Below are 13,315 nucleotides of genomic sequence, written 5' to 3'. Positions count from 1 at the left end.
ACCATATATTAAGAAGATTCATAATTGCATTTGTTAGTCGCTTAATATGTGGGTGGTGGGAGCACCCTGATGCAACTTCGCAGGATAAAATACAACAGATAACTCCACTTCTATATATTTTTATTAGTGATTCAAATAACACAAAAATGCTGCATAATGTATGCTGTTGGGATTGTCCAGCAATGTAGATTTGCCAATCCCTTCTTAAAAGTACGAAAAGTAAGCTCTGGAGGAAAAAAACCCCAGCATTTTGGCCATTATTGCTGCAATTGTTTCCCTAATTCCACTTGTGAAATGATGTTTAGCCTTTAGCCTCTTCCCCTGGAACTTCGATAAAAGCAGATGGTGGGAAGACATTTATTTTATATATGCATTTTCTGAATCCTAAACCGTCCCAAACCCCGAAACCTTTCCTCAAAGGGAAGTTGCTCCTTCCTCTTGAACGTTTTAGGAGGCTCACAGAAAGAAACTTAAGAAGAGCCTGTTGGATCAGGCCAATGGCCCATCTGGTCCAGCTGAGCATCCTGTTCTCACAGGGACCAAAGGGATGTCTTTGATGGGAAACCAGGAAGCAGGACCAGAGCCCAAGAGCAACTCTCTCCTCCTGTGGTTTCCAGCAACAGGGCGTTTAAAAAGGAGCATTGTCTGTCTCGCCAGAGTGGCGCATGCTCTAGTTATCTCTTGCTTGGATTACTGCAATGCGCTCTACGTGGGGCTACCTTTGAAGGTGACCCGGAAACTACAACTAATCCAGAATGTGGCAGCTAGACTGGTGACTGGGAGCGGCCGCCAAGACCACATAACACAAGTCTTGAAAGACCTACATTGGCTCCCAGTATATTTCCAGGCACATTTCAAAGTGTCGGTGCTGACATTTAAAGCCCTAAACGGCTTTGGTCCATTATACCTGAAGGAGCGTCTTCACCCCCATCGTTCTGCCCAGACACTGAGGTCCAGCGCCGAGGGCCTTCTGGTGGTTCCCTCGCTACGAGAAGCCATGTTACAGGGAACCAGGCAGAGGGCCTTCTCGGTAATGGCATAGAATCCTAGAGTTGGAAGAGACCCCAAGGGCCATCCAGTCCAACCCCCTGCCAAGCAGGAAACACCATCAAAGCATTCCTGACAGATGGCTGTCAAGCCTCCGCTTCAAGACCTCCAAAGAAGGAGACTCCACCACACTCCTTGGCAGCAAATTCCACTGTCCAACAGCTCTCACTGTCAGGAAGTTCTTCCTAATGTTTAGGTTGAATCCATTGCCCCGTGTCCGCTTCTCCAGAGCAGCAGAAAACAACCTTTCTCCCTCCTCTATATGACATCCTTTTATATATTTGAACATGGCTATCATATCACCCCTTAACCTTCTCTTCTCCAGGCACCCACCCTGTGGAACGCCCTCCCACCAGATGTCAAAGAGAAAAACAACTACCAGACTTTTAGAAGACATCTGAAGGCAGCCCTGTTTAGGGAGCTTTTAATGTTTAATATATTATTGCATTTTAATATTCTGTTGGAAGCTGCCCAGAGTGGCTGGGGAACCCAGCCAGATGGGCGGGGTATAAATATATTATTTATTATTATTATTATTATTATTATTATTATTATTATTATTATTAATTTATTGCCTCCAACTTTGGAGAGCAGAGCTATCCTGGCCTGTGGACATCGATGTTGTAGCTCTCCGCCCCAAATATTGGTGCACTTCTCTTTTAAAGATCTCTAGGTTGTTGGTCAGCATAGCCTCCTGCGGGAAGGAGTTCCGCACTTACATGGTCTTTCCCTTCCTTTGCCTGACGCGCTGGGGTCTTGCTCTCCCTTCGTGTCGGGACAGAGAAGCCCCGCAGAAAGCCACGGCTCCCGTTGCCAGCGCTGCTTAATGGGACAGGGAGAAGCGCAGAGCTGCCTGCCGGGGTTTCCAAACGCCGCCACGGACCCAGCTCGGCCTTTCCCCTTTGGGGCTTCCTCGTCCTGTAACAACCCCGGCGCCGGCGAGAAAAGAAGGGGTGCGTCCGTGCATTTGTTGCAAATGCACGCGGCAGTCGCAGCAATCGCAAACCCATGCGCCAGCGCACAAAATTGCAAGCATGCAGCAATTGCGCGCAGAGGTTGCGCGCGGTAGTTGCAGCAGTCGCAAAGCACGCGCCGGCGCGCAAATTTGCAAGCATGCAGCAATGCGGGAAATGCAAGCATGCAGCAAGTGCGTGCGTCGCTGAGAATGGGGCTCCGGACGCGGCCAGTTGCGCAAAGGGACTACGACTCCCGCCATGCACCGCGCCCGGCGGGGGAGGCGGGGCCGGGCGGCGTCCCTAGCAACGGGAGAGGCAGCGGCGTCGAGTGGGCAGAGCAGGCCGGCCGGACTTGGCCTGGCCGGGGAGGAAGCGACGCGATGGGTCAGGATTACTACGCCGTCCTGGATCTCACCCGCAGCGCCAAGGATGCGGACATCAAGAAGGCGTGAGACCCGGGAGGGGGTTGCGGGACACGGGTCTGCACGTGTGTGTGTGTGTGTGCTTGGGGCACATGCGGGATCAACGCGGTGGCGTTTGCGTGCACATGTTCCCCTATCTATGCGCGCGATGTACTTATTATTACCAGTGTTTTTTTTTCCTTAAAAAAATGTTTGGGGTACCTTACATTGCACACCGCTTTTCCAGGGGATGTTTGGCCCCTGATTCCTGCCAGCCCCCCCCCCCGCCTCTTCAAGCCTTTCCCCCTAGCTCTGGAAACAGATCCCCTTGAGAGCAGTGGGCTGGATCCTTACCTTCCCCTGTCCACCACAGGCCACATACCTTGTCAATCATCATGACATCAGGTTACCCATTTCATAGCATCATATAATTTCCCCCCATGCGGACGACAAACTGATGGCCAGGACTTGCTATGCGCTGCACTCCTTTTGCCCCAGCAAAAACAGATGTTTTGGGTCTTCGCAGGAAGGCATTTTCTGATGCTGATAAGATGCTGGAAGTGTAATGATGGAAACGTCCCGTTGAGGCATGATACGGGCATTTTGTAGGGTTGCCATATTTCAAAGAGTAAAAACCAGGACACCCCCGGAAGTTGTTGAGCTTTTCTTAGGAAAACCTGAAAGTTGTTGAGCAATTCCACCTTTGAAAACCTGGACATATGGCAGCCCTAATTTCCAGTGATATAATCTTATTCTTATTTTTTTTATTAAATTTGTATACCACCAGTGCTTTTTTTCTTTAAAAAATGTTTAGGGGTACTCTCATTTTGACTCAAGAAAATCAACATTTTATAGTTCAAAAATCAATTTATTTTTTTTAGTTGAATGGAAGGATTGCACACTTGGCCGGTGCTTCCAGGCCTGTTAAAATCACTTAGCTAAAAGACTTTAAATGTATATATTTAGGGGAGCCATGCGCGAGAGAGAGAGAGAGAGAGAGAGAGAGAGAGACTCCAGGTAGGCATCTCCAGGTAAGATGCTTCCTGCCTGTGTAGACCAGGGCCAGCTCGATGGGTACAAGACCGCTTCCCCTGACCCTGTGACCGCAGCCCCTCTGTTCTTTTTTTTTTTTTTTGCAGCTATCGGAAGCTGGCTTTGAAGTACCACCCCTATAAGAACAAGGAGCCGTGGGCCAGAGAAAAGTTCAAGCAGCTTGCAGAAGCCTACGATGTCCTGAGCGATCGTGAGTGGGAGGGGGATTCGCTTCATTTGTGTGTGCTGTGCTCTTTGGAAAGGCCCTCTGCCGATGTCACACGAAGACGCTTGCCTTAGTACTTAATGAACGAACAGATGAATTTATTTTGCTAATGCTAAAATACTATTACTAATATTATTAATACTAATATTTGCACCCGACTGGGTTGCCCCAGCTACTCTGGGCAGCTTCCAACAGAATGTGAAAGGACACCACAAAACATCAGATATCAAAAGCTTTATTAATATTAGTATTAAAATTAGTAATAGTATTAGTATTTGCACCCCACCTGACTGGGTTGCCCCAGCCACTCTGGGCAGCTTCCAATTTTTAAAAAATAATAATAAAACATTACACATGTTGTTGTTGTTGTTATTATATGTTATTTATTATTATTTTACCCACCTGTAACATTACACATTAATGTTGTTGTTGTTGTTGTTGTTGTTGTTGTTGTTGTTATTATTATTATACTTTTTAATGTGCAAACTCCCCTGGGATAAAGGTATATAAAGAACAGCAGGGCTACTAATTTGGAAAATGAAGGGGGGGGGAATTAAGCCCAGAGGCTTTTTTCCAGGTGCCCCCACCAAGTGGCTATGAGGGAGACTCTGTGCCCTACCCAGAGAAGCTCGCCTGTTATCTACTTCCCCCCCACCCTCCACTGGAAGAAAATTAAATTAAAATAAAATTCTCCCTGGCTTCAAAAGCTTGGAAGCCTTTAAGGGCTTGTATTTGGAATGTTGACCTGGCAAAGATACGTAGGTTTTGTCCTTCTTGGGAATGTGCTGTTTCTCATTATCTGCAGCCTCGTTTTAGGTAGCATTTTGAATTCTTATGGTTTATGTTGCATTTTGACAACAAACAATAGCCCCCTCCTGCCAAAAAAACACAAAAAACACCCCACATTTGAAAGGCTGTAGAATATTAATCAACCAATGGCCTGGTTGAAGAGGAACATTTTTGCCTGGTGCCTAAAGGTGGGGAGGGGGGCACTTAATGCTTCGTCAAAGCAGGAAGAGACACAGATTTGCTAATTTATATGTATAGATGCAAATTTAGAAATGAGTACGACAGTGTACATAAGGGACGTGGGTGGCGCTGTGGGTTAAACCCCAGAGCCTAGGGTTTGCCGATCAGAAGGTCGGCAGGTTCAAATCCCCCCTCCCGTTGCTCGGTCCCAGCTCCTGCCAACCTAGCAGTTCGAAAGCACATCAAAGTGCAAGTAGATAAATAGGTACCACTCCGGCGGGAAGGTAAACCGCTGCTCTGGTTCGCCAGAAGCGGCTTTGTCATGCTGGCCACATGACCCGGAAGCTGTACGCCGGCTCCCTCGGCCAATAAAGCGAGATGAGCGCTGCAACCCCAGAGTCGTCCGCGACTGGACCTAACGGTCAGGGGTCCCTTTACCTTTACCTTTACTACAGTGTACATAAAAGACATCTCACCATTGTGGGAAAGACTGTGAGCAGGTGAGCTGTTTGCCTGCTCCGTTTTCTGTCTAGGTGCAAACTTTGAGGCCCCTCCTCCTTTTCCTTTTTGGGCTTCTTAACCTTCTTAACCTGGCAGTCCTTCCACTAGAGGACTGTCCTCTGTAGACCACCAGGCATTCAGGCAATCCACCTTCCATGTCCCAACTTGTCTACCGTCTGCTTCCATGCCAAAACAACTCCCCTCCCCACCTGTTGTCTCCTCCTCCCTTAGCACTGAAGAAGGGCATTTACGACAAATTTGCCGAGGAAGGCCTCAAAGGAGGGATCCCCCTGGAGTTTACGGTGGACACCCCCTGGACAGAAGGCTATGTTTTCCACGGAAACCCCGAGAAGGTCTTCCGGGACTTCTTTGGAGGAGACAACCCCTTTGCTGGTAGGCCCAAGCGCCGCATTTTGCCAAGATACTCCACTCATCTCAGATCTCCCCTGTTTTCGAGCATTTTCCAGATCATAGCCAGTGTGGTGTAGCGGTTAAGAGCGGTAGACTCGTAATCTGGTGAACCGGGTTTGCGTCTCCGCTCCTCCACATGCAGCTGCTGGGTGACCTTGGACCAGTCACACTTCTCTGAAGTCTCGCAGCCCCACTCACCTCACAGAGTGTTTGTTGTGGGGGAGGAAGGGAAAGGAGAATGTTAGCCGCTTTGAGACTCCTTCGGGTAGTGATAAAGCAGGATGTCGAATCCAAACTCCTCCTCCTCTTCAAATCCAAACTCATCTCATATCTCCCCTGTTTTTGAGCATTTTCCAGATCAGAGCCCTTTCCATGGTGAGGGGCAAGGAGTGCGGTTTTCAAAACTCAGGCGGCAACTCGCAAATGCCACCGGCATCCTTACAGGGAAGCAGGTTAAGAGCCCTAGCGCTGCCTGGTTCCCGGGACGTAGAATAGTATGGTTGCCCACCACCCCAATCTCTGATCGGTGCAAGATTCCAGGGGTTCCTCAGGGTTTGTGGTTTGCTTTTGGAAATGAGTGGCAGCGGAGACCGCAGCGTCTTTAGAATATATGGTTTATTTACACATATATACAGCCTGAGCCTACGATGGAGGGCTTCACAGCATCAACATCTCAAGAAGGTCTTGTTTCTCCCATAGTCGCAGCCTTGGATTCAGACAGAAACCCAACTTTGCTCTCAAACAATGCTCTGACTCTCTCTCTCTCTCTCTCTCTCTCTCTCTCTCTCTAGCTTGCCGCTTTTGATCTAGGTCACATCTCTCCACTCTAAACTCGGGCTTTGTCCGTCTTGCTATCTGAGAGCAGTGCTAGAAATTGAGATACATAAAATAATCGCCAAATGGCACCTTAGACCTAGGTTACAGTTGCCACAATGGAATGCCTAGGTGCCTGGTTTGTTTGTTTGTTTTGCAATTGAACTTGTTAGTAGTCTTATTAGTAGTGTGGTGTAGTGGTTGAGAGCAGTAGACCTGTAATCTGGTGAACCGGGTTCGCGTCTCCGCTCCTCCACCTGCAGCTGCTGGGTGACCTTGGGCTAGTCACACTTCTCTGAAGTCTCTCAGCCCCACTCACCTCACAGAGGAAGGGGAAGGAGAATGTTAGCCGCTTTGAGACTCCTTCGGGTAGTGATAAAGCGGGATATCAAATCCAAACTACTCCTCCTCCTCCTCCTCCTCTTCTTCTTCTAATTTCATTTCTATACCTCTTTATATTTTAAAGAGCAAATCTCAAAGCAGTTTGAGATTAAAACGCCAAATAATACAGAATAAAGCAAACTTAAGCTTCAAGGAAAATATTTCATATCCTTCTGTGACATTTCGCTTTCCCTAGTTGCCAGCTTGGCATCCAGAGATCTCCACATGGTGGCCGTTGGACCCATGCCAGTGGCAAAACGCGCCCGGCTAATTTCGAACACTGTTCGCAAGTTGATGGAGGGGGCCCACCCATTTCCCATCTTGCACAGAGCCCCTTTTCCTTTGTTCTCTTAATGGCTCATCACCCAGCCGATTACCACCCCAGGAAGCTAGCCTGGCTTGTATTTTAACACACTAGCTGGACGCAAACTCATGACAGTATAAAGTTGCCTTCTCCTGAGTCAGACCGTTGGTTCCTTTATGGGTAGTGGCTTTCCAGAGTCTCAGGTAGAGAGGGATCTATTGAGGCACCTCCTGTTATCCATTTAACTGGAGAAAGCAGGAATCCAACCTTCCTCCACCTGGTCTGTTTTGGACTACAGTTCCCACCAGCACAGCCAATGGTCAGGGATGATGGGACTTGAAGTCCAAAATGTGGCATCAAGGTAGGGGAGAAAACTGCAGGAATAGGGGCAGAAACGGGGAGTACAGAGCAATTAAAAAAACGAAAACATATTCCTGCCTTGCACCTCAATCTGTTTGCTCAAAGGGTCAAAACCTTTGATCTCTTTCATTTAAGGTAGGCTGCCACAATTCTGAGTATTTATAGGGGCCTTCTTAGTGGTGGCACCCAGGCATCTTCCTCCTTTTTCAGTTAGTGATGTATAAAATAATAATAATCATTACACCCTACCCACCAACACTGACTTTTTTCTTGCTTAGAGTTCTACACAGCCGAAGGGGCTGAAGTCAACATGGCGTTTGGGGGGCTACGAGGGAGGGGAGTGAAAAAGAAGGACCCTCCGATCGAGAGAGACCTCTACCTTTCGCTGGAGGACTTGTTCTACGGATGCACCAAAAAAATCAAGATTTCACGCAGGGTAAGGAAAGGAACTCCTTCGGCGTTGTTTATTTCCTTGACATCTGGTGGCAGGACATTCCACAGGCCCAGCGCCACTACTGGGAAGGCCCTCTGCCTGGTTCCCTGTAACCTCATTTCTCGCAGGAGGGGAACTGCCAGAAGGCCCTCGGAGCTGGACCTCAGTGTCTGGGCTGAACGATGGGGGTGGAGACGCTCCTTCAGGTATACTGGGCCGAGGCCATTGAGGGCTTTCAAGGTCAGCACCAACACTTTGAATGGTGCTCAGAAACATAGGTATAGGTAAAGGGACTCCTGACCATTAGGTCCAGTCGCGGACGACTCTGGTGTTGCGGTGCTCATCTCGCTTTATTGGCCGAGGAAGCCGGCATACAGCTTCCGGGTCATGTGGCCAGCATGACTAAGCCGCTTCTGGCAAACCAGAGCAGCGCACGGAAACGCCATTTACCTTCCCACTGGAGCGGTACCTATTTATCTACTTGCACTTTGACGTGCTTTCGAACTGCTCGGAAACATACTGGGAGCCAATGTAGGACTTTCAGGACCGGTGTTATATGGTCTCGGCGGCCACTCACCCAGGGCCACTCACCACCAGTGTGGTGTAGTGGTTAAAAGTGGTAGACTCGTAATCTGGGGAACCGGGTTCGTGTCTCCGCTCCTCCACACATAGCTGCTGGGTGACCTTGGGCTAGTCACACTTCTCTGAAGTCTCTCAGCCCCACTCACCTCACAGAGTGTTTGTTGTGGGGGTGGAAGGGAAAGGAGAATGTTAGCCGCTTTGAGACTCCTTCGGGTAGCGATAAAGCGGGATATCAAATCCAAACTCCTCCTCCTCTTCTTCTTCTTCTTCTTCTTCTTCTTTCACGACTCCTCTCTAAACCCTTCAGGTCATGAATGATGACGGCCACGCTTCCACCATCAAAGACAAGATCTTGACCATCGATGTACGCTCAGGGTGGAAACAAGGAACTAGGATCACCTTTCAGGAGGAGGGAGACCAGGTAATGCCACCTGGGGGGCAAGGGAGTAGAGAGGCTGCTTAAATCTTGGCGTGCCCCTGCCCACGATTGCATCTCAATATTTGCTGTTACGAGAGAATGATTCCGACTCGAGGGTTACCTTGCACGACCCTGTGCTAAAGTTAGTCCCCATGAAACTGGAGAGGTGATTCTCACAGGGCTTGCTTCCAGCCTCAATAGCTGCAGCATGAGCAGTTTTTCTCTGGACTGCAGCCATGGGTTTTATAACATCAGGTCGAAATCCAACCAATGCAGCACTTGGTTGTTTTGGTGGGGGTGGGGGGTGGGACCGGGCTTGCCCCTGCGTGGGCACACTTCCCACCTCTTGGTGGGCAAAGGGGTCAGTGGTTGCTACCTTCTGCCCTCCCTGCAGGTGCCAGGGACAACCATTGGGTCTGAACCCCACACGCCCTTTGGGCTTCTTCCTGCATTTCATTCCAGGGCCCAAACATCATCCCGGCAGACATCATCTTCATCGTCAAGGAGAAGATCCACCCCAGGTTTAAGAGAGAAGATGATAACCTGATCTATGTGGCCCCACTCCCTTTGGGGAAGGTAATGAAGGCATTCCGGGAGCCAAACTGTCCCCCTTTTCCTCCCCAGGTGGACTAATAATGCCCCTTCTGCTTACTATATGTTATGGGGGAGACTAACCCTCTTCTCAGGATCCATGCAGCAACCCCCCCGCTTCCTGAGCTAATGGAAGACTGCCGAGCAGAGACTCACAGAGAGGGGCAGCGGGCAGCCTCTTCTGAAGGCAGACACCTCAGCTCCAGCCTGGATTTCCTTTCTTTCTCACCAGTGAGCTCTGGCAGCTTGAGAACGAAATGTCTCACGGGGCATTTCAGACCCATGTTTGAAGAGCACAGCTAGAATTGAAATTCCCGCAGCCTGTCTGCATGGAGGGAAGCGCTGGGGGGGGGGGGCTCAAGGGAGGTTTCCTGCAGGCAGCGAGAAGTGTGTGTCCCTCCCTGCTTTTGTCAACATCGCCAATCATCTCCCGTCCACGCTCTTGGTGTCACTGCGGTGCCCATTCATTCTTGGGATTGTAGCCGCCACCCCCCCCTCCAAGGAGGCTTCCCGCCGCTTCTCTGTGTGAAGCCCCGTTCTGCTTCCAGAGGCAGGCCCAGCACTCACGCAGGAACAGGGAGTACGGACTCCTCCCCAGAGTCCTCAAAATGCTGGACGTAAGCCGAAAGCCAAGCTTCTCTGTGTCAAAGGAGTCAAAGTGTGACTCATTGTAATTCAGAAATTAAGTGTGCCTCAGCTGTCAGAAATTTAGGCTACTGGGAATTCTGTGAACCATCCTGAGATCTTACGGCGAAAGGCAATATTTAGATCTGATAGATAAATGCCTGCCCTTAGCCTCCGGCACTTTCCTTCGCAGGCCCTGACTGGGTGCACCGTGGATGTGAGGACTCTCGACGAGAGGCTGCTCAACATCCCTCTGAATGACATCGTACAGTAAGTGCCTGCAGCCCATAACCCTTGTCATAGAAGGGGAGGAACCGTGGAACCCTAAGAGTTTTGTAGACTCGGAAGGGTTCCCCAAGGGTCATCTAGACCAGCCCCCTGCAATGCACGATCGCAGCTATAAAAAATCCATGATGGGATGGCCACCCCACCTCCAAGGAAGGAGAGTCCAACACCTTCCGAGGGAGGCCGTTCCAAAACAAGCTTTTTTTCTCCTTCTCTGGAGGGCAGGACTCGAACCCATGGCTTCACGTTACAAGAAAGGAGATTCCGACTAAACATCAGGAAGAACTTTCTGATAGTAAGAGCTGTTTGACGGCGGAATGGTCTCCCCTGGGAGGTGGTGGACTCTCCTTCCTTGGAGGTCTTTAAGCAGAAGTTAAATGGCCATCTGTCTTGGATGCTTTAACTGAGATTCCTGCATTGCAGGGGGTTGGACTAGATGACCCTCAGGTGCCTTCCAATTCTATGATTCATGTTTCTAGGATTTGCTCGCTTTCCATATACAATTGACCCTTGGAGGTGGTGATGCAAAGCTACACATCAGCCAGGAAAAAGGGGGTGGGAAGGCTCCCAGTACGTTTCCGAGCACAATTCAAAGTGCTGGTGCTGACCTTGAAAGCCCTAAACGGCCTCGGCCCAGCATAACTGACGGAGTGTCTCCACCTCCATCATTCCTCCCAGACACTGAGGTCCAGCTCCAAGGGCCTTCTGGTGGTTCCCTCCCTGCCAGAAGTGAGGTTACAGGGAACCAGGCAGAGGGCCTTCTCGGTGGTGGTGCCTGCCCTCCCATCAGATGTCAAGGAAATAAACAACGATGCGACTTTTAGAAGACATCTGAAGGCAGCCCTGTTTAGGGAAGTTTTTTTAATGTTTGATGTTTTATCGTGTTTTTAATATTCTGTTGGGAGCTGCCCAGAGTGGCTGCGGGAACCCAGCCAGATGGGTACAGTATAAATCCTAAATTATTTTTATTATTTCTCTGTTGAGGGAAGCCCCTTTTCTCTTCCCACGCCCACCAGCCGCTGAATCTGACTAAGGCCTCTCTTTTCCTTTCAGCCCCAAGTACTTCAAGGTGGTGCCGGGAGAGGGAATGCCCCTGTCCAGCGACCCCACCTGCAAGGGGGACCTCATCATGTACTTCGACATCCTCTTTCCCCAACGGCTCACCCCGGCCAAGAAGGATATGCTGAGGCAAGCCCTCCTGACCTGAGCAACGCCACCCCACCATCCGAAATCCTATCCCTTTGCTCCTTTCCTTGACCCCCTTTTCTTCAAAGAAATAAAAGCTTACTATTTTTTGCCAGATTTTGGTCCTCCCTTCTTTGCGACTGCTGGTCTGGAGAGAAGCACCCACAACCCCACAAATAGATGCAACCAGCTCATTTGCTGACAATCCTAGACAGCATCTTTAAAAGCAGAGACATCACCTTGCCAACAAAGGTCCGTCTAGTTAAAGCTATGGTTTTCCCAGTAGTGATGTATGGAAGTGAGAGCTGGACCATAAAGAAGGCTGATCGCCGAAGAATTGATGCTTTTGAATTATGGTGCTGGAGGAGACTCTTGAGAGTCCCATGGACTGCAAGGAGATCAAACCGATCCATTCTGAAGGAAATCAGCCCTGAGTGCTCACTGGAAGGACAGATCCTGAAGCTGAGGCTCCAAGACTTTGGCCACCTCATGAGAAGAGAAGACTCCCTGGAAAAGACCCTGATGTTGGGAAAGATGGAGGGCACAAGGAGAAGGGGAGGACAGAGGATGAGATGGTTGGACAGTGTTCTCGAAGCTACTAACATGAGTCTGACTAAACTGCGGGAGGCAGTGGAAGACAGGAGTGCCTGGCGTGCTCTGGTCCATGGGGTCACGAAGAGTCGGACACGACTAAACAACAAGTTGAGGCCAACAATGCAGAGACCTATTTACAGATCTTCAGTACAGTGGTCCCTTGGTTCTCAAGCGCCTTGGTGCTCAAACAACTTGGAACCCAAACACTGCAAACCCGGAAGTAAATGTTCCGGTTTGTGAACTTTTTCCGGAAGTCAAACGTGCTCCATTTTGAGTGCCATGCTTCCATTTTGAGTGTTACGCCGAGGTCTGTCTGTTTTTGCTATTTATTTTGCGTTTTGGTTTTTGCGGCTCTTTTTCATTTTGTTTTTGTGACCCAGTGGAACCCAGTTCAGCTACTGATTGATAGATTGTGTGACTGCAGTACATTGTTTATTGCTTTCATTTTAAGGTCTCGTGAGATAGTAAAATGCATGTTAAATTACTCTTTCAGGGGTTGTTTTTAAAAGTCTGGAACGGATTAATCCATTTTGCCTTACTTTCTATGGGAAAGTGCGCCTTGGTTTTGGAACGGACTTCCGGAACGGATTAAGTTTGAGAACCAAGGGACCACTTTACACCACTTGAAGGTTTCTTCCACCTGCAGATCTCTCTTCCCAGATCAGGACCTGGTCCATGGACCAGGTGGAGGTATTCTACATTTGCTTGGTCGATTTGAGCCGCCTTGTGGAATCATAGATATGCACCCAGAAGACGCTGCAGGAACGAGCACAGGGCAGCTTTGTACTTTAGCTTTATTTTTAAAAAACGAGACATGCACAACACAAAAAGGTGCTTTTAAAAAAAGGAATAAAACCTACCGCCGCTTTCCACCGTCACAAACAGCGCCACCGAAATGTTAAAAACACACAAGAAGCCTCACAATGCATTTTTTCCCCTCTACTTGGAAAGTTTTTAAAAGTTGTGCACTGTTAACCGAGATACGAGGTCTTTTATTAAGCTCTGCAGAAAACCCTAAAGGAGAGAGTCGCTTCCCGGAAAACAGAAGGACCACCTGGGCTGGTGGACTGGGAACTGGAAAGGTTTTCCTGTTTGCCGGAGATGCCTCCAGCCAAGGAGGGTGAGGGTGCCAGATTCCCTCTCCACCAGCCAGCATCTCCTGCCAGCGAACTGGATGCCAAGGAGACATTCCTTTTGCCCTA

At 49.3% G+C, this 13,315-nt stretch overlaps 2 protein-coding genes across 2 annotated transcripts in view; one reads left to right on the top strand and one right to left on the bottom strand.

Annotated features, from left to right (window-relative positions):
• The window catches only part of LOC117045139, a 415,311-nt gene that overhangs the window by 177,046 nt on the left and 224,950 nt on the right, over window positions 1-13,315 (bottom strand). The gene's annotated exons all lie outside the window — the stretch shown is intronic.
• DNAJB13 (DnaJ heat shock protein family (Hsp40) member B13) lies at window positions 2,299-11,634 on the top strand. The gene is made up of 8 exons (XM_033145942.1): window positions 2,299-2,451; window positions 3,544-3,647; window positions 5,364-5,525; window positions 7,680-7,837; window positions 8,724-8,837; window positions 9,297-9,410; window positions 10,243-10,319; window positions 11,388-11,634. Exons 1-8 carry the CDS (start codon window positions 2,384-2,386, stop codon window positions 11,539-11,541), a joined length of 951 nt encoding a protein of 316 aa, XP_033001833.1. The 5' UTR covers window positions 2,299-2,383; the 3' UTR covers window positions 11,542-11,634.

Source organism: Lacerta agilis, chromosome 4 (genome assembly GCF_009819535.1).
Source record: "Lacerta agilis isolate rLacAgi1 chromosome 4, rLacAgi1.pri, whole genome shotgun sequence".
NCBI classification, from domain to species: Eukaryota; Metazoa; Chordata; class Lepidosauria; order Squamata; family Lacertidae; genus Lacerta; species Lacerta agilis.
The sequence above is the reverse complement of the archived record's forward strand: the minus strand, read 5'-3'. Positions and strand labels throughout refer to the sequence as shown.

Coding starts and splice junctions, on each gene's coding strand:
- DNAJB13 (XM_033145942.1), top strand. CDS start 2,384: ATGGGTCAGGATTACTACGCCGTCCTGGATCTCACCCGCAGCGCCAAG. Junction 5,526..7,679: donor AGGAGACAACCCCTTTGCTG/GTAGGCCCAAGC, acceptor TTTCTTGCTTAG/AGTTCTACACAGCCGAAGGG. Junction 8,838..9,296: donor TTCAGGAGGAGGGAGACCAG/GTAATGCCACCT, acceptor ATTTCATTCCAG/GGCCCAAACATCATCCCGGC.